Raw genomic sequence first — 27,958 nt, 5'->3', positions numbered from 1 at the left:
GTGAAACTAAAGCCGATCCTGGGTGCCTAGGGTGCCTGTCATCCAATCCGCACTCAATTTCATTTCTAGCACATAGCCAAAAAATCGCCCCATTGACTTACATTGGAGTGCAGAAAAGGTCATTTTTTCTCGGTCCCTTTAAGAGGTAGGAGTTAAACAAGCTTAGGTCTGCGGTGCCCAGGGGGGACCCCATCTAGCCCGCACTGAGTTTCATTCCTACCACCTTAGGAAAAAAAGTCATTATTTTGAGGCTTAGAAGTCATTTCTGCAATTTCCATAGAAAATCAACGGCGTCTCTAATTCATTTGTGTGGAGCGCATATCAGGTGGGTTTTCTCTGCCGGCTTAAGAGATACACGTGAAACTAAAGCCGATCCTGGGTGCCTAGGGTGCCTGTCATCCAATCCGCACTCAATTTCATTTCTAGCACATAGCCAAAAAATCGCCCCATTGACTTACATTGGAGTGCAGAAAAGGTCATTTTTTCTCGGTCCCTTTAAGAGGTAGGAGTTAAACAAGCTTAGGTCTGCGGTGCCCAGGGGGGACCCCATCCAGCCCGCACTGAGTTTCATTCCTACCACCTTAGGAAAAAAAGTCATTATTTTGAGGCTTAGAAGTCATTTCTGCAATTCCCATGGAAAATCAACGGCGTCTCTAATTCAATTGTGTGGAGCGCATATCAGGTGGGTTTTCTCTGCCGGCTTAAGAGATACACGTGAAACTAAAGCCGATCCTGGGTGCCTAGGGTGCCTGTCATCCAATCCGCACTGAATTTCATTTCTAGCACATAGCCAAAAAATCGCCCCATTGACTTACATTGGAGTGCAGAAAAGGTCATTTTTTCTCGGTCCCTTTAAGAGGTAGGAGTTAAACAAGCTTAGGTCTGCGGTGCCCAGGGGGGACCCCATCCAGCCCGCACTGAGTTTCATTCCTACCACCTTAGGAAAAAAAGTCATTATTTTGAGGCTTAGAAGTCATTTCTGCAATTCCCATGGAAAATCAACGGCGTCTCTAATTCAATTGTGTGGAGCGCATATCAGGTGGGTTTTCTCTGCCGGCTTAAGAGATACACGTGAAACTAAAGCCGATCCTGGGTGCCTAGGGTGCCTGTCATCCAATCCGCACTCAATTTCATTTCTAGCACATAGCCAAAAAATCGCCCCATTGACTTACATTGGAGTGCAGAAAAGGTCATTTTTTCTCGGTCCCTTTAAGAGGTAGGAGTTAAACAAGCTTAGGTCTGCGGTGCCCAGGGGGGACCCCATCCAGCCCGCACTGAGTTTCATTCCTACCACCTTAGGAAAAAAAGTCATTATTTTGAGGCTTAGAAGTCATTTCTGCAATTCCCATAGAAAATCAACGGCGTCTCTAATTCAATTGTGTGGAGCGCATATCAGGTGGGTTTTCTCTGCCGGCTTAAGAGATACACGTGAAACTAAAGCCGATCCTGGGTGCCTAGGGTGCCTGTCATCCAATCCGCACTGAATTTCATTTCTAGCACATAGCCAAAAAATCGCCCCATTGACTTACATTGGAGTGCAGAAAAGGTCATTTTTTCTCGGTCCCTTTAAGAGGTAGGAGTTAAACAAGCTTAGGTCTGCGGTGCCCAGGGGGGACCCCATCCAGCCCGCACTGAGTTTCATTCCTACCACCTTAGGAAAAAAAGTCATTATTTTGAGGCTTAGAAGTCATTTCTGCAATTCCCATAGAAAATCAACGGCGTCTCTAATTCAATTGTGTGGAGCGCATATCAGGTGGGTTTTCTCTGCCGGCTTAAGAGAGACACGTGAAACTAAAGCCGATCCTGGGTGCCTAGGGTGCCTGTTATCCAATCCGCACTCAATTTCATTTCTAGCACATAGCCAAAAAATCGCCCCATTGACTTACATTGGAGTGCAGAAAAGGTCATTTTTTCTCGGTCCCTTTAAGAGGTAGGAGTTAAACAAGCTTAGGTCTGCGGTGCCCAGGGGGGACCCCATCTAGCCCGCACTGAGTTTCATTCCTACCACCTTAGGAAAAAAAGTCATTATTTTGAGGCTTAGAAGTCATTTCTGCAATTCCCATAGAAAATCAACGGCGTCTCTAATTCAATTGTGTGGAGCGCATATCAGGTGGGTTTTCTCTGCCGGCTTAAGAGATACACGTGAAACTAAAGCCGATCCTGGGTGCCTAGGGTGCCTGTCATCCAATCCGCACTCAATTTCATTTCTAGCACATAGCCAAAAAATCGCCCCATTGACTTACATTGGAGTGCAGAAAAGGTCATTTTTTCTCGGTCCCTTTAAGAGGTAGGAGTTAAACAAGCTTAGGTCTGCGGTGCCCAGGGGGGACCCCATCCAGCCCGCACTGAGTTTCATTCCTACCACCTTAGGAAAAAAAGTCATTATTTTGAGGCTTAGAAGTCATTTCTGCAATTCCCATGGAAAATCAACGGCGTCTCTAATTCAATTGTGTGGAGCGCATATCAGGTGGGTTTTCTCTGCCGGCTTAAGAGATACACGTGAAACTAAAGCCGATCCTGGGTGCCTAGGGTGCCTGTCATCCAATCCGCACTCAATTTCATTTCTAGCACATAGCCAAAAAATCGCCCCATTGACTTACATTGGAGTGCAGAAAAGGTCATTTTTTCTCGGTCCCTTTAAGAGGTAGGAGTTAAACAAGCTTAGGTCTGCGGTGCCCAGGGGGGACCCCATCCAGCCCGCACTGAGTTTCATTCCTACCACCTTAGGAAAAAAAGTCATTATTTTGAGGCTTAGAAGTCATTTCTGCAATTCCCATAGAAAATCAACGGCGTCTCTAATTCAATTGTGTGGAGCGCATATCAGGTGGGTTTTCTCTGCCGGCTTAAGAGATACACGTGAAACTAAAGCCGATCCTGGGTGCCTAGGGTGCCTGTCATCCAATCCGCACTGAATTTCATTTCTAGCACATAGCCAAAAAATCGCCCCATTGACTTACATTGGAGTGCAGAAAAGGTCATTTTTTCTCGGTCCCTTTAAGAGGTAGGAGTTAAACAAGCTTAGGTCTGCGGTGCCCAGGGGGGACCCCATCCAGCCCGCACTGAGTTTCATTCCTACCACCTTAGGAAAAAAAGTCATTATTTTGAGGCTTAGAAGTCATTTCTGCAATTCCCATAGAAAATCAACGGCGTCTCTAATTCAATTGTGTGGAGCGCATATCAGGTGGGTTTTCTCTGCCGGCTTAAGAGATACACGTGAAACTAAAGCCGATCCTGGGTGCCTAGGGTGCCTGTCATCCAATCCGCACTGAATTTCATTTCTAGCACATAGCCAAAAAATCGCCCCATTGACTTACATTGGAGTGCAGAAAAGGTCATTTTTTCTCGGTCCCTTTAAGACAGGCATGTCCAAACTTTTTTCGAAGAGTGCCAAATTTGATGAAGTGAACATGTGCGAGGGCCGACCATTTTGCTTGACATTCTTTGGACCATTAAAATGAATGCAAATAAACTTTTTTTTTTACAAAGTTTATTGAAAACTGCATACTTTTTATTTTAGGACTTGTATGACAAATCTAAACAGGTGTTTAATCAATCTGCCTTAAAGGGGTTAACCCAGATATACCCCCATTCTCACCCAGGAAGCCCCTTCCTGACTTGAGCATCGAAGCAGTTTATGCTACAATGCCCTACTTTAGTCCTGCACTAAATTGCGCAGAGGAAAGGGAGCACATCGGAGCATGAGATGCTCTGATGATTATGGCAGGGGGCTGCCTGGGTGAAAAAGGGGGCATGTCTGGGTTCTGAACTTGGACAACCCCTTTAATATAATAAAAACAGGAAACTGGGATATATCAGGAACATTGTAAAGTACATTACACAAAGTAATGTAAGGTTGTCTGTCAACTTATCAGTTCAAAAAATGTGAACAGGAACATAACAGCAAGTATACATGTGTTCAAATATATAACTGTCTATCCAACTGACATTAAGCAAGATTTTATTAATCTCAATTGAAAAAAAAAAAAAAAAGAAACTAGCCTGCACTAATGTGAAGGGTGAAACTGGGATCTGGACTGCAGCACATAGACTAGGTCTGGTTCAAAGGTCGTGGTTTTGATGCACAAAATGTCACGCAGGTGAGAGTCACTTAGTCTTGTCCTCACGCGGTTCTTGTTAAAGTTCATAACAGAGAATGTCTTCTCACACAAATATGTTGAGCCAAACAAGCTCAGGGTTTTCTTAGCCAATGTTCGAATCTCTTGAAACCGACTCTTATCCAATTGGCGGTAAAAGTTAACAAGAGAGAGATGTTGATGACGACTTCTTAACTCGCTGTCACAATGTAGTTCAATGAGCTCGAGCTGCAACTGATCAGGAGCATTGTCGGGGTCAACAGAGAATGGAGAGGAGAAAATGCTGATGTCCTTTTCAATAGCTGCAAAATCTTGAAAGCGCCGTTTAAACTCTCCAGCCAGAGATGTGATGTCTGCTGTATACCTGTTTGTTTGCGCACTGATATCATTCTGTGGAAAACTGTTAATTATTTCCTGTAGCGCTGAAAAATGGATGGTATTGGGCGGTGTTTGTGACAAATGCCTTAGGAAAAGTTGCAGCTTTGTTTCAAAGGCTTTGAGGTGTGAATAAAGTTGGTTCACCGCTGAATCTTTGCCCTGAAGATTCGTGTTCAGTACATTCAGATGCTTTGTTAGGTCAACTAGAAACCCCAAATCAGCTAGCCAAATTGGATCAGATAGTTCTCGCATTGGTTGTCCCTTTGTTTCCAAGAATTCTCCTATTTCCTTTCTGAGAGAGTAGAAACGTTGCAGTGCAGACCCCCGACTGAGCCATCTTACATCGTTATGATATGAAACATCTTCATATTCAGCCTGTATATCCAGTAGAAACTGTTTAAACTGGCGGTGGTACAGGGCTTTAGAGCGGATAAAATTAATGGTCTTTACCACTGGTTTCATAACATGATCATATTGGAGATGTTTAGCACAGAGAACTTGTTGATGAATGATGCAATGAAGTTTAATAGCTTTGCCTCCTTCTTCGCTCACCTTGTTACAGATTAGGGTTGATAATCCACTTCGTTCACCAGTCATGGCAGGTGCCCCATCAGTAATAATTCCAGTAACTTTGTTCCAAGGCAGTTTCATGTCGTCTATGGCAGAATAAACGGAATGAAATAAATCTTTCCCTCTTGTTTGATCCTTGAGGCTCTGGAGGTCAAGTAGCTCTTCAGTCACATTCATTTCATCATCCACACCTCTTAAAAAAATCAGCAACTGAGCTGTGTCAGAGAGGTCCGTGCTTTCATCACAGGCTATTGAAAAGAAGTCAAAATCAGCTCCTTTTGACATCAATTGTCTCTTAATATCCGACGAGATATCTTCAATTCTCCGTGCTACAGTGTTACGAGCCAGGCAAATGTTGGAAAACTCTTGCTTTTTCTCGGGACAGATATTCTGTACCATTTTCATAACACATTCTTTGATAAAGTCACCCTCTGCAAAAGATTTGCAATTTTTAGCAATTAACGCTGCCACCTCATAGCTAGCCTTTGTGGCATTTTCAGTTGACTCACGGGCTCTTGTAAAAAATCGCTGTTGTGACAATAAAACAGCTTCAAGTTGCTTCAACTTTTCACTTCTGTCACGCCCTGTTAGCTTGTCATATGTGCTATGTTTTGACTGATAGTGTCGCTTGACATTAAATTCCTTATAAACAGCCACGGTCTCTTGGCATATCAGACAAACACAGTTATTCTTTATTTCAGTGAAAAAATATTCCACTTTCCACTTGTCCTGAAAGCGGCGTCCCTCGCTGTCAACTTTTCGTTTTTTATTCATAGTTGCCATTATAAAAATTGGCCAAAAGGGGAGAGATTAGAAAGGTGCAGAGGGTGGAACATGCAAGATCTCCAGCTGGCTGTCAGTACTCAGTACTGAAATCTCGGAAAGCCGAAATCTCGCGATTTCCGAGATGTCAGTACTCAGTATGGCCCCTGTCCGAGATCTCCAGCTGGCTGTCAGTACTCAGTACTGAAATCTCGGAAAGCCGAAATCTCGCGATTTCCGAGATGTCAGTACTCAGTACGGCCCCCGTCCGAGATCTCCAGCTGGCTGTCAGTACTCAGTACTGAAATCTCGGAAAGCCGAAATCTCGCGATTTCCGAGATGTCAGTACTCAGTACGGCCCCCCGTCCCACTGAGCAAAGTGCCGCTCATAATGGGAGTCTATGAGAGGCGCGAGCTGCTGCTCTGTACGCGCAGCGCGCGCCTCCCATACACTCCCATTATGAGCGGGAGGCTAGCGGAATTCCGCGACGGACAATTCCATTGCGGAATTCCGCTAGCTGCTGCTGGATACCTGGGGGGCCGCAAAAGTTCGGAACGCGGGCCGCAAATGGCCCGCGGGCCGGACTTTGGACATGCCTGCTTTAAGAGGTAGGAGTTAAACAAGCTTAGGTCTGCGGTGCCCAGGGGGGACCCCATCCAGCCCGCACTGAGTTTCATTCCTACCACCTTAGGAAAAAAAGTCATTATTTTGAGGCTTAGAAGTCATTTCTGCAATTCCCATAGAAAATCAACGGCGTCTCTAATTCAATTGTGTGGAGCGCATATCAGGTGGGTTTTCTCTGCCGGCTTAAGAGATACACGTGAAACTAAAGCCGATCCTGGGTGCCTAGGGTGCCTGTCATCCAATCCGCACTGAATTTCATTTCTAGCACATAGCCAAAAAATCGCCCCATTGACTTACATTGGAGTGCAGAAAAGGTCATTTTTTCTCGGTCCCTTTAAGAGGTAGGAGTTAAACAAGCTTAGGTCTGCGGTGCCCAGGGGGGACCCCATCCAGCCCGCACTGAGTTTCATTCCTACCACCTTAGGAAAAAAAGTCATTATTTTGAGGCTTAGAAGTCATTTCTGCAATTCCCATAGAAAATCAACGGCGTCTCTATTCAATTGTGTGGAGCGCATATCAGGTGGGTTTTCTCTGCCGGCTTAAGAGATACACGTGAAACTAAAGCCGATCCTGGGTGCCTAGGGTGCCTGTCATCCAATCCGCACTGAATTTCATTTCTAGCACATAGCCAAAAAATCGCCCCATTGACTTACATTGGAGTGCAGAAAAGGTCATTTTTTCTCGGTCCCTTTAAGAGGTAGGAGTTAAACAAGCTTAGGTCTGCGGTGCCCAGGGGGGACCCCATCCAGCCCGCACTGAGTTTCATTCCTACCACCTTAGGAAAAAAAGTCATTATTTTGAGGCTTAGAAGTCATTTCTGCAATTCCCATAGAAAATCAACGGCGTCTCTAATTCAATTGTGTGGAGCGCATATCAGGTGGGTTTTCTCTGCCGGCTTAAGAGATACACGTGAAACTAAAGCCGATCCTGGGTGCCTAGGGTGCCTGTCATCCAATCCGCACTGCAATTTCATTTCTAGCACATAGCCAAAAAATCGCCCCATTGACTTACATTGGAGTGCAGAAAAGGTCATTTTTTCTCGGTCCCTTTAAGAGGTAGGAGTTAAACAAGCTTAGGTCTGCGGTGCCCAGGGGGGACCCCATCCAGCCCGCACTGAGTTTCATTCCTACCACCTTAGGAAAAAAAGTCATTATTTTGAGGCTTAGAAGTCATTTCTGCAATTCCCATAGAAAATCAACGGCGTCTCTAATTCAATTGTGTGGAGCGCATATCAGGTGGGTTTTCTCTGCCGGCTTAAGAGATACACGTGAAACTAAAGCCGATCCTGGGTGCCTAGGGTGCCTGTCATCCAATCCGCACTGAATTTCATTTCTAGCACATAGCCAAAAAATCGCCCCATTGACTTACATTGGAGTGCAGAAAAGGTCATTTTTTCTCGGTCCCTTTAAGAGGTAGGAGTTAAACAAGCTTAGGTCTGCGGTGCCCAGGGGGGACCCCATCCAGCCCGCACTGAGTTTCATTCCTACCACCTTAGGAAAAAAAGTCATTATTTTGAGGCTTAGAAGTCATTTCTGCAATTCCCATAGAAAATCAACGGCGTCTCTAATTCAATTGTGTGGAGCGCATATCAGGTGGGTTTTCTCTGCCGGCTTAAGAGATACACGTGAAACTAAAGCCGATCCTGGGTGCCTAGGGTGCCTGTCATCCAATCCGCACTGAATTTCATTTCTAGCACATAGCCAAAAAATCGCCCCATTGACTTACATTGGAGTGCAGAAAAGGTCATTTTTTCTCGGTCCCTTTAAGAGGTAGGAGTTAAACAAGCTTAGGTCTGCGGTGCCCAGGGGGGACCCCATCCAGCCCGCACTGAGTTTCATTCCTACCACCTTAGGAAAAAAAGTCATTATTTTGAGGCTTAGAAGTCATTTCTGCAATTCCCATAGAAAATCAACGGCGTCTCTATTCAATTGTGTGGAGCGCATATCAGGTGGGTTTTCTCTGCCGGCTTAAGAGATACACGTGAAACTAAAGCCGATCCTGGGTGCCTAGGGTGCCTGTCATCCAATCCGCACTGAATTTCATTTCTAGCACATAGCCAAAAAATCGCCCCATTGACTTACATTGGAGTGCAGAAAAGGTCATTTTTTCTCGGTCCCTTTAAGAGGTAGGAGTTAAACAAGCTTAGGTCTGCGGTGCCCAGGGGGGACCCCATCCAGCCCGCACTGAGTTTCATTCCTACCACCTTAGGAAAAAAAGTCATTATTTTGAGGCTTAGAAGTCATTTCTGCAATTCCCACAGAAAATCAACGGCGTCTCTAATTCAATTGTGTGGAGCGCATATCAGGTGGGTTTTCTCTGCCGGCTTAAGAGATACACGTGAAACTAAAGCCGATCCTGGGTGCCTAGGGTGCCTGTCATCCAATCCGCACTGAATTTCATTTCTAGCACATAGCCAAAAAATCGCCCCATTGACTTACATTGGAGTGCAGAAAAGGTCATTTTTTCTCGGTCCCTTTAAGAGGTAGGAGTTAAACAAGCTTAGGTCTGCGGTGCCCAGGGGGGACCCCATCCAGCCCGCACTGAGTTTCATTCCTACCACCTTAGGAAAAAAAGTCATTATTTTGAGGCTTAGAAGTCATTTCTGCAATTCCCATAGAAAATCAACGGCGTCTCTATTCAATTGTGTGGAGCGCATATCAGGTGGGTTTTCTCTGCCGGCTTAAGAGATACACGTGAAACTAAAGCCGATCCTGGGTGCCTAGGGTGCCTGTCATCCAATCCGCACTGAATTTCATTTCTAGCACATAGCCAAAAAATCGCCCCATTGACTTGCATTGGAGTGCAGAAAAGGTCATTTTTTCTCGGTCCCTTTAAGAGGTAGGAGTTAAACAAGCTTAGGTCTGCGGTGCCCAGGGGGGACCCCATCCAGCCCGCACTGAGTTTCATTCCTACCACCTTAGGAAAAAAAGTCATTATTTTGAGGCTTAGAAGTCATTTCTGCAATTCCCATAGAAAATCAACGGCGTCTCTATTCAATTGTGTGGAGCGCATATCAGGTGGGTTTTCTCTGCCGGCTTAAGAGATACACGTGAAACTAAAGCCGATCCTGGGTGCCTAGGGTGCCTGTCATCCAATCCGCACTGAATTTCATTTCTAGCACATAGCCAAAAAATCGCCCCATTGACTTACATTGGAGTGCAGAAAAGGTCATTTTTTCTCGGTCCCTTTAAGAGGTAGGAGTTAAACAAGCTTAGGTCTGCGGTGCCCAGGGGGGACCCCATCCAGCCCGCACTGAGTTTCATTCCTACCACCTTAGGAAAAAAAGTCATTATTTTGAGGCTTAGAAGTCATTTCTGCAATTCCCATAGAAAATCAACGGCGTCTCTAATTCAATTGTGTGGAGCGCATATCAGGTGGGTTTTCTCTGCCGGCTTAAGAGATACACGTGGGGGGGCGTGGCCTGCAGCCGTCAGGGAAGGACGCATCCCGTTTGAGCTCCTGCCCGACACAGCGTTTACTAGCTTCATCTATTGGACCTTCCTAACAGCGGTACCTCTCTTCTTCACCGGACCTTTACTACTACCCGGGGATCCCATAATTAGCATGCAGAGGCAGCGGAGACGAGCCTACAAGCAGCGCGGACCGCAACAAGATCAGGCCCCGCTGAAACAAGATGGCGCCGGCTGCTCTCCACAACGTCGCCTGCGGACCCAGTACTCTACCGTGTCCTCCGCAACAACCCGCTCATCATGTACTTCAACAGCGGCGGATTCAACAGCTTCTTCGGGCCGACAGGTACAGGAAAATACTCCCTCTCCATATACCCGCCGCTTTCTCTCCTGGGAGACTGATTCGGAGGACTCTGATGAACGGCCGGCACCCCGTACAAAGTCTTCTGAGGGACTAAGCTTGATGTCATCAGCTGGGGTTGCCCGACTCTCTCCCTCCCGTAACATTGGTAAGGACAGCTCTCCCCCGATTCTATCAGTTGACGTGCAAAAAATCCCTCCCGACAAAGTCCCTGATGCTCAGGACGTCCTGTCCTCTCCCTGTTTGTTGCCTCCTGTGCCTTCATCCTTTCCCCAGTTATCAGCTGCTCCTTCTGAGAACTCCATGACACCAGCACTTGCCGCAAACTCAAACTTGTCTACTGGAAAGAAGGCAGCTACTCTTGCTCCTAAGACTCTAACATTACAGGCAACTCCTGACTCTCAGCGCAGCTCGGATCAAAGGGACACCGCTTCCATACTTTCGCCACCTACCACAGCGACTGCACAGGCAGGTGATCCACAGAGCCCGCGGTCGCTACTCAACACCACTGAACTCTCAGCCACTACTAATTCTCTGGGGACTCTATCTCCATCAGCTTGTACGTTTGTCAGCAAAGCTTCCAACTCCGTCTACAGTGACACTTCTGCTCACACCTTCTTAACTTCACAACAACATGGTCTTCCTTCCACCGGCATTTGGAACTCTATCTTTGCTTCTCTGGTTCCAGACCACTTGTTCTCTGAGTTGCCGCCATCTTCTGAATCACAGCTGACACCTTCTTATTTCAAGCAAACTTTGCTTTCCTTTAAGGATTCTTTATTGACTGGCCTGGACAGTATAGTTAAAAATTTTACACAATCCATGAGAGCAGCGGAGGACCGAGTGCTTCTAGCAGAGTCAAAACTAAGCGAGGTGATTGAGTCACACAATTCCCTAGCGGAAACGTGTCAGAAATTGGAACATGATCTTCACCTTCTTTCTAATAAAACTCTGGAGCTGGATGATTACAAAAGGCGCAACAATTTGAAATTCCGAGGCATCCCTGAATCCATTGCTCCACCAGACCTTTCGTCATATATTCAACGTTGTATAAAACAAGCGATGCCACAATGTGTCAATCGCGAACTGGTTATTGACTGGTCACGCAGGGTCCCCAGACCCAAATATTTATCACAGGAGAAGCCAAGAGATGTCATTGCAAGGATACATTTCTTGCATATTAAGACAATGTTTCTTTCAGCTACTAGGAATCCTGAATCACTTCCAGCGGAATATAAAAACGTGGCTGTCTTCTCGGATCTCTCACCCGAAACGCTCAGGAGACGTAAGGCACTCGCAAATGTCACTAAAATTTTGAGGGACAATGATGTCAAATACAAATGGTACAACTCTGCACAACTTATGGTGCTCAGGGACAATTCCAAATATGTGATCACTGGTCCGGAAGAAGGATTGCGGCTCCTGACATCTTGGAATATGCGTTCTAGCTCCAACACGGGCATCTGAAACTGTTATCCCCTTTCTTAACGTATTTTTCTTCCCTGTTATACGGCATGGGCTGGACTACTTACCCCCTACACCTTCTCTTCGGTGCAACTGCCTATTAATGGTTGCATATGCCGGAGTGTTAGTACACTTGTACTTTTTCGTTAGCAGTGATGTGTAGTTAATATGTTTTTTCATTTAGGTTTGAGGTGAACAGCTATTTGATTTATGCTTACGTTACCTCTTTGAAAGCAGTTTTTGTCGTGTGTGTCTTTCACCATATTTTCGACATTTGCTTATTACACATGCCGGGTATACATAGGGTTCTCATTTTAACGTCTACTACATCACCTATGTATCATTTAATCGTTAACTGGTTTTTAATATCAACCCACTTAGCTAAACACGTTTTCATTGCCATGATATCTTAGCAAGTCGTCACATCCTATCAGCATATCCAGATCTTAACTTACAAGCTTCTTCCTGCTCCAACTACCGTTATATCACACTTATGATAGTTACGCAATTACTACCTTATGCTGGCTATATACATTTCATACAACTGCATGTGTACATTACTGCAAATTGTTGCAGTGTTGTTTGTTGTTGTCTCTTTATGTCTTGTAACATTATTATTTATCCTCAGCTTTACATATCTGTGTTAATGTACAGCATGTCACAGCATTATGTTCCTGCAATTTAATTTTACCTTTATTGTTAAAATTATACTTTTAAAACTCAATAAAAACTATTGAAACATTAAGAGATACACGTGAAACTAAAGCCGATCCTGGGTGCCTAGGGTGCCTGTCATCCAATCCGCACTCAATTTCATTTCTAGCACATAGCCAAAAAATCGCCCCATTGACTTACATTGGAGTGCAGAAAAGGTCATTTTTTCTCGGTCCCTTTAAGAGGTAGGAGTTAAACAAGCTTAGGTCTGCGGTGCCCAGGGGGGACCCCATCCAGCCCGCACTGAGTTTCATTCCTACCACCTTAGGAAAAAAAGTCATTATTTTGAGGCTTAGAAGTCATTTCTGCAATTCCCATAGAAAATCAACGGCGTCTCTAATTCAATTGTGTGGAGCGCATATCAGGTGGGTTTTCTCTGCCGGCTTAAGAGATACACGTGAAACTAAAGCCGATCCTGGGTGCCTAGGGTGCCTGTCATCCAATCCGCACTGAATTTCATTTCTAGCACATAGCCAAAAAATCGCCCCATTGACTTACATTGGAGTGCAGAAAAGGTCATTTTTTCTCGGTCCCTTTAAGAGGTAGGAGTTAAACAAGCTTAGGTCTGCGGTGCCCAGGGGGGACCCCATCCAGCCCGCACTGAGTTTCATTCCTACCACCTTAGGAAAAAAAGTCATTATTTTGAGGCTTAGAAGTCATTTCTGCAATTCCCATAGAAAATCAACGGCGTCTCTAATTCAATTGTGTGGAGCGCATATCAGGTGGGTTTTCTCTGCCGGCTTAAGAGATACACGTGAAACTAAAGCCGATCCTGGGTGCCTAGGGTGCCTGTCATCCAATCCGCACTGAATTTCATTTCTAGCACATAGCCAAAAAATCGCCCCATTGACTTACATTGGAGTGCAGAAAAGGTCATTTTTTCTCGGTCCCTTTAAGAGGTAGGAGTTAAACAAGCTTAGGTCTGCGGTGCCCAGGGGGGACCCCATCCAGCCCGCACTGAGTTTCATTCCTACCACCTTAGGAAAAAAAGTCATTATTTTGAGGCTTAGAAGTCATTTCTGCAATTCCCATAGAAAATCAACGGCGTCTCTATTCAATTGTGTGGAGCGCATATCAGGTGGGTTTTCTCTGCCGGCTTAAGAGATACACGTGAAACTAAAGCCGATCCTGGGTGCCTAGGGTGCCTGTCATCCAATCCGCACTGAATTTCATTTCTAGCACATAGCCAAAAAATCGCCCCATTGACTTACATTGGAGTGCAGAAAAGGTCATTTTTTCTCGGTCCCTTTAAGAGGTAGGAGTTAAACAAGCTTAGGTCTGCGGTGCCCAGGGGGGACCCCATCCAGCCCGCACTGAGTTTCATTCCTACCACCTTAGGAAAAAAAGTCATTATTTTGAGGCTTAGAAGTCATTTCTGCAATTCCCATAGAAAATCAACGGCGTCTCTAATTCAATTGTGTGGAGCGCATATCAGGTGGGTTTTCTCTGCCGGCTTAAGAGATACACGTGAAACTAAAGCCGATCCTGGGTGCCTAGGGTGCCTGTCATCCAATCCGCACTGAATTTCATTTCTAGCACATAGCCAAAAAATCGCCCCATTGACTTACATTGGAGTGCAGAAAAGGTCATTTTTTCTCGGTCCCTTTAAGAGGTAGGAGTTAAACAAGCTTAGGTCTGCGGTGCCCAGGGGGGACCCCATCCAGCCCGCACTGAGTTTCATTCCTACCACCTTAGGAAAAAAAGTCATTATTTTGAGGCTTAGAAGTCATTTCTGCAATTCCCATAGAAAATCAACGGCGTCTCTAATTCAATTGTGTGGAGCGCATATCAGGTGGGTTTTCTCTGCCGGCTTAAGAGATACACGTGAAACTAAAGCCGATCCTGGGTGCCTAGGGTGCCTGTCATCCAATCCGCACTGAATTTCATTTCTAGCACATAGCCAAAAAATCGCCCCATTGACTTACATTGGAGTGCAGAAAAGGTCATTTTTTCTCGGTCCCTTTAAGAGGTAGGAGTTAAACAAGCTTAGGTCTGCGGTGCCCAGGGGGGACCCCATCCAGCCCGCACTGAGTTTCATTCCTACCACCTTAGGAAAAAAAGTCATTATTTTGAGGCTTAGAAGTCATTTCTGCAATTCCCATAGAAAATCAACGGCGTCTCTAATTCAATTGTGTGGAGCGCATATCAGGTGGGTTTTCTCTGCCGGCTTAAGAGATACACGTGAAACTAAAGCCGATCCTGGGTGCCTAGGGTGCCTGTCATCCAATCCGCACTCAATTTCATTTCTAGCACATAGCCAAAAAATCGCCCCATTGACTTACATTGGAGTGCAGAAAAGGTCATTTTTTCTCGGTCCCTTTAAGAGGTAGGAGTTAAACAAGCTTAGGTCTGCGGTGCCCAGGGGGGACCCCATCCAGCCCGCACTGAGTTTCATTCCTACCACCTTAGGAAAAAAAGTCATTATTTTGAGGCTTAGAATCCGCACTGAATTTCATTTCTAGCACATAGCCAAAAAATCGCCCCATTGACTTACATTGGAGTGCAGAAAAGGTCATTTTTTCTCGGTCCCTTTAAGAGGTAGGAGTTAAACAAGCTTAGGTCTGCGGTGCCCAGGGGGGACCCCATCTAGCCCGCACTGAGTTTCATTCCTACCACCTTAGGAAAAAAAGTCATTATTTTGAGGCTTAGAAGTCATTTCTGCAATTCCCATAGAAAATCAACGGCGTCTCTAATTCAATTGTGTGGAGCGCATATCAGGTGGGTTTTCTCTGCCGGCTTAAGAGATACACGTGAAACTAAAGCCGATCCTGGGTGCCTAGGGTGCCTGTCATCCAATCCGCACTGTAATTTCATTTCTAGCACATAGCCAAAAAATCGCCCCATTGACTTACATTGGAGTGCAGAAAAGGTCATTTTTTCTCGGTCCCTTTAAGAGGTAGGAGTTAAACAAGCTTAGGTCTGCGGTGCCCAGGGGGGACCCCATCCAGCCCGCACTGAGTTTCATTCCTACCACCTTAGGAAAAAAAGTCATTATTTTGAGGCTTAGAAGTCATTTCTGCAATTCCCATAGAAAATCAACGGCGTCTCTAATTCAATTGTGTGGAGCGCATATCAGGTGGGTTTTCTCTGCCGGCTTAAGAGATACACGTGAAACTAAAGCCGATCCTGGGTGCCTAGGGTGCCTGTCATCCAATCCGCACTGAATTTCATTTCTAGCACATAGCCAAAAAATCGCCCCATTGACTTACATTGGAGTGCAGAAAAGGTCATTTTTTCTCGGTCCCTTTAAGAGGTAGGAGTTAAACAAGCTTAGGTCTGCGGTGCCCAGGGGGGACCCCATCCAGCCCGCACTGAGTTTCATTCCTACCACCTTAGGAAAAAAAGTCATTATTTTGAGGCTTAGAAGTCATTTCTGCAATTCCCATAGAAAATCAACGGCGTCTCTAATTCAATTGTGTGGAGCGCATATCAGGTGGGTTTTCTCTGCCGGCTTAAGAGATACACGTGAAACTAAAGCCGATCCTGGGTGCCTAGGGTGCCTGTCATCCAATCCGCACTCAATTTCATTTCTAGCACATAGCCAAAAAATCGCCCCATTGACTTACATTGGAGTGCAGAAAAGGTCATTTTTTCTCGGTCCCTTTAAGAGGTAGGAGTTAAACAAGCTTAGGTCTGCGGTGCCCAGGGGGGACCCCATCCAGCCCGCACTGAGTTTCATTCCTACCACCTTAGGAAAAAAAGTCATTAGTCATTTAATCCGCACTGAATTTCATTTCTAGCACATAGCCAAAAAATCGCCCCATTGACTTACATTGGAGTGCAGAAAAGGTCATTTTTTCTCGGTCCCTTTAAGAGGTAGGAGTTAAACAAGCTTAGGTCTGCGGTGCCCAGGGGGGACCCCATCTAGCCCGCACTGAGTTTCATTCCTACCACCTTAGGAAAAAAAGTCATTATTTTGAGGCTTAGAAGTCATTTCTGCAATTCCCATAGAAAATCAACGGCGTCTCTAATTCAATTGTGTGGAGCGCATATCAGGTGGGTTTTCTCTGCCGGCTTAAGAGATACACGTGAAACTAAAGCCGATCCTGGGTGCCTAGGGTGCCTGTCATCCAATCCGCACTGAATTTCATTTCTAGCACATAGCCAAAAAATCGCCCCATTGACTTACATTGGAGTGCAGAAAAGGTCATTTTTTCTCGGTCCCTTTAAGAGGTAGGAGTTAAACAAGCTTAGGTCTGCGGTGCCCAGGGGGGACCCCATCCAGCCCGCACTGAGTTTCATTCCTACCACCTTAGGAAAAAAAGTCATTATTTTGAGGCTTTGAAGTCATTTCTGCAATTCCCATAGAAAATCAACGGCGTCTCTAATTCAATTGTGTGGAGCGCATATCAGGTGGGTTTTCTCTGCCGGCTTAAGAGATACACGTGAAACTAAAGCCGATCCTGGGTGCCTAGGGTGCCTGTCATCCAATCCGCACTCAATTTCATTTCTAGCACATAGCCAAAAAATCGCCCCATTGACTTACATTGGAGTGCAGAAAAGGTCATTTTTTCTCGGTCCCTTTAAGAGGTAGGAGTTAAACAAGCTTAGGTCTGCGGTGCCCAGGGGGGACCCCATCCAGCCCGCACTGAGTTTCATTCCTACCACCTTAGGAAAAAAAGTCATTATTTTGAGGCTTAGAAGTCATTTCTGCAATTCCCATAGAAAATCAACGGCGTCTCTAATTCAATTGTGTGGAGCGCATATCAGGTGGGTTTTCTCTGCCGGCTTAAGAGATACACGTGAAACTAAAGCCGATCCTGGGTGCCTAGGGTGCCTGTCATCCAATCCGCACTGAATTTCATTTCTAGCACATAGCCAAAAAATCGCCCCATTGACTTACATTGGAGTGCAGAAAAGGTCATTTTTTCTCGGTCCCTTTAAGAGGTAGGAGTTAAACAAGCTTAGGTCTGCGGTGCCCAGGGGGGACCCCATCCAGCCCGCACTGAGTTTCATTCCTACCACCTTAGGAAAAAAAGTCATTATTTTGAGGCTTAGAAGTCATTTCTGCAATTCCCATAGAAAATCAACGGCGTCTCTAATTCAATTGTGTGGAGCGCATATCAGGTGGAATTTTCTCTGCCGGCTTATAAGATACACGTGAAACTAAAGCCGATCCTGGGTGCCTAGGGTGCCTGTCATCCAATCCGCACTGAATTTCATTTCTAGCACATAGCCAAAAAATCGCCCCATTGACTTACATTGGAGTGCAGAAAAGGTCATTTTTTCTCGGTCCCTTTAAGAGGTAGGAGTTAAACAAGCTTAGGTCTGCGGTGCCCAGGGGGGACCCCATCCAGCCCGCACTGAGTTTCATTCCTACCACCTTAGGAAAAAAAGTCATTATTTTGAGGCTTAGAAGTCATTTCTGCAATTCCCATAGAAAATCAACGGCGTCTCTAATTCAATTGTGTGGAGCGCATATCAGGTGGGTTTTCTCTGCCGGCTTAAGAGATACACGTGAAACTAAAGCCGATCCTGGGTGCCTAGGGTGCCTGTCATCCAATCCGCACTCAATTTCATTTCTAGCACATAGCCAAAAAATCGCCCCATTGACTTACATTGGAGTGCAGAAAAGGTCATTTTTTCTCGGTCCCTTTAAGAGGTAGGAGTTAAACAAGCTTAGGTCTGCGGTGCCCAGGGGGGACCCCATCCAGCCCGCACTGAGTTTCATTCCTACCACCTATCCGCACTGAATTTCATTTCTAGCACATAGCCAAAAAATCGCCCCATTGACTTACATTGGAGTGCAGAAAAGGTCATTTTTTCTCGGTCCCTTTAAGAGGTAGGAGTTAAACAAGCTTAGGTCTGCGGTGCCCAGGGGGGACCCCATCTAGCCCGCACTGAGTTTCATTCCTACCACCTTAGGAAAAAAAGTCATTATTTTGAGGCTTAGAAGTCATTTCTGCAATTCCCATAGAAAATCAACGGCGTCTCTAATTCAATTGTGTGGAGCGCATATCAGGTGGGTTTTCTCTGCCGGCTTAAGAGATACACGTGAAACTAAAGCCGATCCTGGGTGCCTAGGGTGCCTGTCATCCAATCCGCACTCAATTTCATTTCTAGCACATAGCCAAAAAATCGCCCCATTGACTTACATTGGAGTGCAGAAAAGGTCATTTTTTCTCGGTCCCTTTAAGAGGTAGGAGTTAAACAAGCTTAGGTCTGCGGTGCCCAGGGGGGACCCCATCCAGCCCGCACTGAGTTTCATTCCTACCACCTTAGGAAAAAAAGTCATTATTTTGAGGCTTAGAAGTCATTTCTGCAATTCCCATAGAAAATCAACGGCGTCTCTAATTCAATTGTGTGGAGCGCATATCAGGTGAATTTTCTCTGCCGGCTTATAAGATACACGTGAAACTAAAGCCGATCCTGGGTGCCTAGGGTGCCTGTCATCCAATCCGCACTGAATTTCATTTCTAGCACATAGCCAAAAAATCGCCCCATTGACTTACATTGGAGTGCAGAAAAGGTCATTTTTTCTCGGTCCCTTTAAGAGGTAGGAGTTAAACAAGCTTAGGTCTGCGGTGCCCAGGGGGGACCCCATCCAGCCCGCACTGAGTTTCATTCCTACCACCTTAGGAAAAAAAGTCATTATTTTGAGGCTTAGAAGTCATTTCTGCAATTCCCATAGAAAATCAACGGCGTCTCTAATTCAATTGTGTGGAGCGCATATCAGGTGGGTTTTCTCTGCCGGCTTAAGAGATACACGTGAAACTAAAGCCGATCCTGGGTGCCTAGGGTGCCTGTCATCCAATCCGCACTCAATTTCATTTCTAGCACATAGCCAAAAAATCGCCCCATTGACTTACATTGGAGTGCAGAAAAGGTCATTTTTTCTCGGTCCCTTTAAGAGGTAGGAGTTAAACAAGCTTAGGTCTGCGGTGCCCAGGGGGGACCCCATCCAGCCCGCACTGAGTTCATTTCTAGCACATAGCCAAAAAATCGCCCCATTGACTTACATTGGAGTGCAGAAAAGGTCATTTTTTCTCGGTCCCTTTAAGAGGTAGGAGTTAAACAAGCTTAGGTCTGCGGTGCCCAGGGGGGACCCCATCTAGCCCGCACTGAGTTTCATTCCTACCACCTTAGGAAAAAAAGTCATTATTTTGAGGCTTAGAAGTCATTTCTGCAATTCCCATAGAAAATCAACGGCGTCTCTAATTCAATTGTGTGGAGCGCATATCAGGTGGGTTTTCTCTGCCGGCTTAAGAGATACACGTGAAACTAAAGCCGATCCTGGGTGCCTAGGGTGCCTGTCATCCAATCCGCACTCAATTTCATTTCTAGCACATAGCCAAAAAATCGCCCCATTGACTTACATTGGAGTGCAGAAAAGGTCATTTTTTCTCGGTCCCTTTAAGAGGTAGGAGTTAAACAAGCTTAGGTCTGCGGTGCCCAGGGGGGACCCCATCCAGCCCGCACTGAGTTTCATTCCTACCACCTTAGGAAAAAAAGTCATTATTTTGAGGCTTAGAAGTCATTTCTGCAATTCCCATAGAAAATCAACGGCGTCTCTAATTCAATTGTGTGGAGCGCATATCAGGTGGGTTTTCTCTGCCGGCTTAAGAGATACACGTGAAACTAAAGCCGATCCTGGGTGCCTAGGGTGCCTGTCATCCAATCCGCACTGAATTTCATTTCTAGCACATAGCCAAAAAATCGCCCCATTGACTTACATTGGAGTGCAGAAAAGGTCATTTTTTCTCGGTCCCTTTAAGAGGTAGGAGTTAAACAAGCTTAGGTCTGCGGTGCCCAGGGGGGACCCCATCCAGCCCGCACTGAGTTTCATTCCTACCACCTTAGGAAAAAAAGTCATTAGTCATCCAATCCGCACTGAATTTCATTTCTAGCACATAGCCAAAAAATCGCCCCATTGACTTACATTGGAGTGCAGAAAAGGTCATTTTTTCTCGGTCCCATTAAGAGGTAGGAGTTAAACAAGCTTAGGTCTGCGGTGCCCAGGGGGGACCCCATCTAGCCCGCACTGAGTTTCATTCCTACCACCTTAGGAAAAAAAGTCATTATTTTGAGGCTTAGAAGTCATTTCTGCAATTCCCATAGAAAATCAACGGCGTCTCTAATTCAATTGTGTGGAGCGCATATCAGGTGGGTTTTCTCTGCCGGCTTAAGAGATACACGTGAAACTAAAGCCGATCCTGGGTGCCTAGGGTGCCTGTCATCCAATCCGCACTCAATTTCATTTCTAGCACATAGCCAAAAAATCGCCCCATTGACTTACATTGGAGTGCAGAAAAGGTCATTTTTTCTCGGTCCCTTTAAGAGGTAGGAGTTAAACAAGCTTAGGTCTGCGGTGCCCAGGGGGGACCCCATCCAGCCCGCACTGAGTTTCATTCCTACCACCTTAGGAAAAAAAGTCATTATTTTGAGGCTTAGAAGTCATTTCTGCAATTCCCATAGAAAATCAACGGCGTCTCTAATTCAATTGTGTGGAGCGCATATCAGGTGGGTTTTCTCTGCCGGCTTAAGAGATACACGTGAAACTAAAGCCGATCCTGGGTGCCTAGGGTGCCTGTCATCCAATCCGCACTCAATTTCATTTCTAGCACATAGCCAAAAAATCGCCCCATTGACTTACATTGGAGTGCAGAAAAGGTCATTTTTTCTCGGTCCCTTTAAGAGGTAGGAGTTAAACAAGCTTAGGTCTGCGGTGCCCAGGGGGGACCCCATCCAGCCCGCACTGAGTTTCATTCCTACCACCTTAGGAAAAAAAGTCATTATTTTGAGGCTTAGAAGTCATTTCTGCAATTCCCATAGAAAATCAACGGCGTCTCTAATTCAATTGTGTGGAGCGCATATCAGGTGGGTTTTCTCTGCCGGCTTAAGAGATACACGTGAAACTAAAGCCGATCCTGGGTGCCTAGGGTGCCTGTCATCCAATCCGCACTCAATTTCATTTCTAGCACATAGCCAAAAAATCGCCCCATTGACTTACATTGGAGTGCAGAAAAGGTCATTTTTTCTCGGTCCCTTTAAGAGGTAGGAGTTAAACAAGCTTAGGTCTGCGGTGCCCAGGGGGGACCCCATCTAGCCCGCACTGAGTTTCATTCCTACCACCTTAGGAAAAAAAGTCATTATTTTGAGGCTTAGAAGTCATTTCTGCAATTCCCATAGAAAATCAACGGCGTCTCTAATTCAATTGTGTGGAGCGCATATCAGGTGGGTTTTCTCTGCCGGCTTAAGAGATACACGTGAAACTAAAGCCGATCCTGGGTGCCTAGGGTGCCTGTCATCCAATCCGCACTCAATTTCATTTCTAGCACATAGCCAAAAAATCGCCCCATTGACTTACATTGGAGTGCAGAAAAGGTCATTTTTTCTCGGTCCCTTTAAGAGGTAGGAGTTAAACAAGCTTAGGTCTGCGGTGCCCAGGGGGGACCCCATCTAGCCCGCACTGAGTTTCATTCCTACCACCTTAGGAAAAAAAGTCATTATTTTGAGGCTTAGAAGTCATTTCTGCAATTCCCATAGAAAATCAACGGCGTCTCTAATTCAATTGTGTGGAGCGCATATCAGGTGGGTTTTCTCTGCCGGCTTAAGAGATACACGTGAAACTAAAGCCGATCCTGGGTGCCTAGGGTGCCTGTCATCCAATCCGCACTGAATTTCATTTCTAGCACATAGCCAAGAAATCGCCCCATTGACTTACATTGGAGTGCAGAAAAGGTCATTTTTTTCTCGGTCCCTTTAAGAGGTAGGAGTTAAACAAGCTTAGGTCTGCGGTGCCCAGGGGGGACCCCATCTAGCCCGCACTGAGTTTCATTCCTACCACCTTAGGAAAAAAAGTCATTATTTTGAGGCTTAGAAGTCATTTCTGCAATTCCCATAGAAAATCAACGGCGTCTCTAATTCAATTGTGTGGAGCGCATATCAGGTGGGTTTTCTCTGCCGGCTTAAGAGATACACGTGAAACTAAAGCCGATCCTGGGTGCCTAGGGTGCCTGTCATCCAATCCGCACTGAATTTCATTTCTAGCACATAGCCAAAAAATCGCCCCATTGACTTACATTGGAGTGCAGAAAAGGTCATTTTTTCTCGGTCCCTTCAAGAGGTAGGAGTTAAACAAGCTTAGGTCTGCGGTGCCCAGGGGGGACCCCATCCAGCCCGCACTGAGTTTCATTCCTACCACCTTAGGAAAAAAAGTCATTATTTTGAGGCTTAGAAGTCATTTCTGCAATTCCCATAGAAAATCAACGGCGTCTCTAATTCAATTGTGTGGAGCGCATATCAGGTGAATTTTCTCTGCCGGCTTATAAGATACACGTGAAACTAAAGCCGATCCTGGGTGCCTAGGGTGCCTGTCATCCAATCCGCACTGAATTTCATTTCTAGCACATAGCCAAAAAATCGCCCCATTGACTTACATTGGAGTGCAGAAAAGGTCATTTTTTCTCGGTCCCTTTAAGAGGTAGGAGTTAAACAAGCTTAGGTCTGCGGTGCCCAGGGGGGACCCCATCCAGCCCGCACTGAGTTTCATTCCTACCACCTTAGGAAAAAAAGTCATTATTTTGAGGCTTAGAAGTCATTTCTGCAATTCCCATAGAAAATCAACGGCGTCTCTAATTCAATTGTGTGGAGCGCATATCAGGTGGGTTTTCTCTGCCGGCTTAAGAGATACACGTGAAACTAAAGCCGATCCTGGGTGCCTAGGGTGCCTGTCATCCAATCCGCACTCAATTTCATTTCTAGCACATAGCCAAAAAATCGCCCCATTGACTTACATTGGAGTGCAGAAAAGGTCATTTTTTCTCGGTCCCTTTAAGAGGTAGGAGTTAAACAAGCTTAGGTCTGCGGTGCCCAGGGGGGACCCCATCCAGCCCGCACTGAGTTTCATTCCTACCACCTTAGGAAAAAAAGTCATTAGTCATTTAATCCGCACTGAATTTCATTTCTAGCACATAGCCAAAAAATCGCCCCATTGACTTACATTGGAGTGCAGAAAAGGTCATTTTTTCTCGGTCCCTTTAAGAGGTAGGAGTTAAACAAGCTTAGGTCTGCGGTGCCCAGGGGGGACCCCATCTAGCCCGCACTGAGTTTCATTCCTACCACCTTAGGAAAAAAAGTCATTATTTTGAGGCTTAGAAGTCATTTCTGCAATTCCCATAGAAAATCAACGGCGTCTCTAATTCAATTGTGTGGAGCGCATATCAGGTGGGTTTTCTCTGCCGGCTTAAGAGATACACGTGAAACTAAAGCCGATCCTGGGTGCCTAGGGTGCCTGTCATCCAATCCGCACTCAATTTCATTTCTAGCACATAGCCAAAAAATCGCCCCATTGACTTACATTGGAGTGCAGAAAAGGTCATTTTTTCTCGGTCCCTTTAAGAGGTAGGAGTTAAACAAGCTTAGGTCTGCGGTGCCCAGGGGGGACCCCATCCAGCCCGCACTGAGTTTCATTCCTACCACCTTAGGAAAAAAAGTCATTATTTTGAGGCTTAGAAGTCATTTCTGCAATTCCCATAGAAAATCAACGGCGTCTCTAATTCAATTGTGTGGAGCGCATATCAGGTGGGTTTTCTCTGCCGGCTTAAGAGATACACGTGAAACTAAAGCCGATCCTGGGTGCCTAGGGTGCCTGTCATCCAATCCGCACTGAATTTCATTTCTAGCACATAGCCAAAAAATCGCCCCATTGACTTACATTGGAGTGCAGAAAAGGTCATTTTTTCTCGGTCCCTTTAAGAGGTAGGAGTTAAACAAGCTTAGGTCTGCGGTGCCCAGGGGGGACCCCATCCAGCCCGCACTGAGTTTCATTCCTACCACCTTAGGAAAAAAAGTCATTAGTCATCCAATCCGCACTGAATTTCATTTCTAGCACATAGCCAAAAAATCGCCCCATTGACTTACATTGGAGTGCAGAAAAGGTCATTTTTTCTCGGTCCCATTAAGAGGTAGGAGTTAAACAAGCTTAGGTCTGCGGTGCCCAGGGGGGACCCCATCTAGCCCGCACTGAGTTTCATTCCTACCACCTTAGGAAAAAAAGTCATTATTTTGAGGCTTAGAAGTCATTTCTGCAATTCCCATAGAAAATCAACGGCGGCGGGGCGTGACTTGGCACGCTGATGGACGGCAGCAGGCAGTGAGAGCTCCCGTACCGGCCGCAGCTTCCCCGGGACCCGGCACCGCTAAGATGAGCGATTCAGGGCCAGATAAGAAGGGGAAGGTAAAGGAGCTGACAGGCAACAAGAAAAGCCTGAAAATCAGCACCAAGGACAGAGCCACGAGAGACCGGGCTGAGAAGATCAGCTGCAGCTCCGGCCGGGAAGAGACGGCGGCCATCTTGGTTCCCCACGTGGCCAGCAGCAGAGCAGCGAGACAAGCTGCTGAAGACCTGAGACCAAATAGCTCAAATACAGGTGGGATGAGAGCTTCCCAGACCCTCCGATCGAGCCAGCCGTCCCGTGAGAAGAAGGCGGAAGGCGACGAGAGCGCCGTCAGCGGCGCTAGAAGGGGAGATGCGGCGGCCATCTTGGATGGGAAGGCCAGTGAAGATATGACTGCTGGGCCTCAAAAAAGGGATGCCGCGTCGAAAGAGATGATGCCGGAGGGGGTAAGAGATGCTGCTTTAGGCAAACAGACCCCCGATCCCACAGTAGACCCCGGGGAGACCCCAGTAGCCTCATCAGGTGAGCCGCGGAAACATATTAATACGGCGGCCATCTTGGTAGAGGCAGAGGGGAAAAGAGGCCACACAGTGGCAGGGGGACAAGGGGCGATCCCTAAAATAGGATCCATCTCAATAAATTGGGAACCCCACTTAAGCAGCATACCCCTAAAGACCTCCCCGTCCATACCAGGCCAGCTAATATCTGACAACAGCCTGAACATGGAGGATCATACATCCATATTAGAAGTGGCAGCAGATGGATTTATCCGTGATCAAGCAGTCTACCAGCGCCACAAACCTAATCAGAATAACATGGGAGAAGAGATTCTAGAGCCGTTACCTAAACCTTCTCAGATAAAGAGAGGCCAACAGGAGTCGGACATTTCAGACCACTATTCTACTCCCAATGAATCTGACGATGAAACCCCACCCCCTAATAAAAAGAAGCTGGTCAAGACACCTAAGAAAACAAATTTGAATAAGTCCTTCTACCTGAGAGACTCTATGTCATCCGAGGACTCATACTCCTCCTCCAATGACTCGGTCATACATAATCCCAAATCTAGCGAGGACACAAGATCTAAAATGCCAGAGGAAGCCATGTTAGCCTTGAAAGGGCACCCTGAACTACAAGCTCTACTTATGCTTATACCGTCCAAACAAGACCTAAACAACTTGGCCAAGGATTTAAAGGCCTCCTGGCAGAAAGACCTTGCGGTGGTGCATGATAGAGTGACCACACTAGAAAAGAAAACAGGGAATGCTGACAAGACTCTTAAAGACCACGAGGACAAACTCAAGGAACTTACTTGTATCACTGAGAACTTAAAAATCTCACAGAAAATGCTGACCCTACGATTGGATGATGTAGAAAATAGGAGTAGGCGCAACAATATAAGAATCAGAGGCCTACCGGAGGAGATTAAAACCTCAGAATTATGCAGCGCATCTTCTCTATTATTTAACAAGATTTTGGGCAAGCCACCTGATTCACATATTGAAATTGACAGAATCCATAGAGCCCTGAAACCAAGAGGGAAGGATCCCAGGAAGCCTCGTGATACAATTTGCAGAGTACATTACTACTCACAAAAAGAGGAAATTCTTAGGAAGGCTCGAGATCTGGACAAAATAGACTTTAATGGAGCCAAGATACAATTGTTCACGGACCTTTCTCTGCTGACTCTGAGACAACGAGCAACGCTTAAACCCCTCACTCAGATCCTGCAAGAAAGAAGATTGCAGTACAAATGGGGGTTCCCTTTTTCTCTGACTGTTAGATACAACGGGAGCACCTACACTCTGAGGGAACCAAAGGATCTTCCTGATTTCCTTACTGCCTTGGACCTACGCAACTTGTATCTACCAGAATGGACTGAACTCCATGAGACAATGGTTCTTCCCCCACCCACCTACATAACTAGATCAAGGACGGACGAGGCTGATTCCAGGAGAGGACCGACTCTTCCACCTCTGCCGCAGAGAGAAAAAAACCTGAGAAGATAACCTTCTAATCCGGGTTGAAGTATCTGTCTTTGAACTTTATTATGTTTGTTGCATAGGTCCTTGACAATTTAATAATCCTACTTTGCATTTGCTCCTGAGTAGCTTTTACTTTTATTATGTTCTATGTACACAATGTTCTATATTGATAACTTGCTTATTACAGGTTTAACCTGGTTTGTTTCGATTGTATTTCCCAGAATCAGCATATGATTCACGCCACACAATAGATTAGAACACAATAATCAGTTAAGAGGTAGCCTAAACTACGCTTTTCCACCCATCACATAGACCGAATTCATTCCACATTCTCAAATCCAGGTTACACCAATTTAGACTGCATATTAGGCAGGAGACAGACTAGTGACCCATACATCCCAAGCACATAGATTTGCTACCCGCCTTCACTTTTTGAGACAAACACTTCAGGCCGATCATTTCAACACACCCTCTTCTCATTCTTTATATATAGGATTTTACAGCAACATAAATGCCCATAACCTCACACATACAGGAGTCCCATGGCATATTTACTCAATGCACCCTAGGCCCGGGAACTCACGCCTGCTGGTTCAGCAGCGTCCCAACTCAACCACCCGTTAGTTAGTCTTATTTAGACTCTGTGACAACCAGTCACACCTTTTTCCCCGCGTAGTTTTTACGCTTTTTGTGTTTGTTTTTGTTTGTTTATTATTTCCAAGTTGATTTTTCTATATTGTTCGCTCACATTTACTTCTTTTCCCTTACCTAGACCTCTCCATCCTTAGTCACACCCTTGCGGCTGCAGCTAAAGACGTCCGTTGGCGACGCAGAAACCGACAACCCAAAAACTCCACGTCTCCCTCTGGTGATTAGACACACGCACAACTGTAAGTTTGACAATGGCAGACATTAGGCTCACCACTTGGAACGTTAATGGTTTAAATACTCCAGAGAAACGCTCCAACATATTATATTCCCTCCACAAAAAGGGGTCGCATGTTGTCATGCTACAGGAAACGCACTTCAGGTCGGATAGTATCCCTGACTTGAAGAAAAATAGATATTTTCCAGCATGGTACCATGCGACCTCAGATGACAAGAAAACAAAAGGGGTATCAATAGGCCTACATAGAAACCTACCACATAAAGTCCTAGACACTAAAGCTGATAAAGAAGCCAGGTACCTATTCATTAACTGCATCATAGAAGATGAAATTCTGACATTAGCTAACATTTATGCCCCCAATCAAGATCAGCTCTCCTTCATCAATGAAACCCTAACCCTCTTACAGAGTTTTGCAAAAGGCAGGATCATCTTGGGAGGGGACCTCAATGTACCACTAAATCCTTCAATAGACACTTCAGGAGGCAAAACGAAAATCGCTAGAAATAAACTTAAATCCATACACAACAAGCTAAAAGAACTCAATCTATTTGACTCTTGGAGAATCACAAACCCCATGGAAAGAGATT

General features: G+C 45.7%; 1 protein-coding gene across 1 annotated transcript; it reads right to left on the bottom strand.

The window, feature by feature from the left end:
• Positions 1–4,004: 4,004 nt before the first annotated feature.
• Positions 4,005–5,816, bottom strand: LOC138775086 (general transcription factor II-I repeat domain-containing protein 2-like). Its single transcript, XM_069955816.1, has one exon. The coding sequence runs from the start codon at positions 5,814–5,816 to the stop codon at positions 4,005–4,007; it is 1,812 nt and encodes a 603-aa protein (XP_069811917.1).
• Positions 5,817–27,958: the final 22,142 nt, after the last annotated feature.

This window comes from Dendropsophus ebraccatus, unplaced genomic scaffold, assembly GCF_027789765.1.
Source record: "Dendropsophus ebraccatus isolate aDenEbr1 unplaced genomic scaffold, aDenEbr1.pat pat_scaffold_1316_ctg1, whole genome shotgun sequence".
Taxonomy (NCBI): Eukaryota; Metazoa; Chordata; class Amphibia; order Anura; family Hylidae; genus Dendropsophus; species Dendropsophus ebraccatus.
Note: the sequence above shows the minus strand (reverse complement) of the source record. Positions and strands in the feature narration are given on the sequence as shown.

Excerpts from the sequence above, each read along its gene's own strand:
- LOC138775086 (XM_069955816.1), bottom strand. The coding sequence starts at position 5,816 with ATGAATAAAAAACGAAAAGTTGACAGCGAGGGACGCCGCTTTCAGGAC.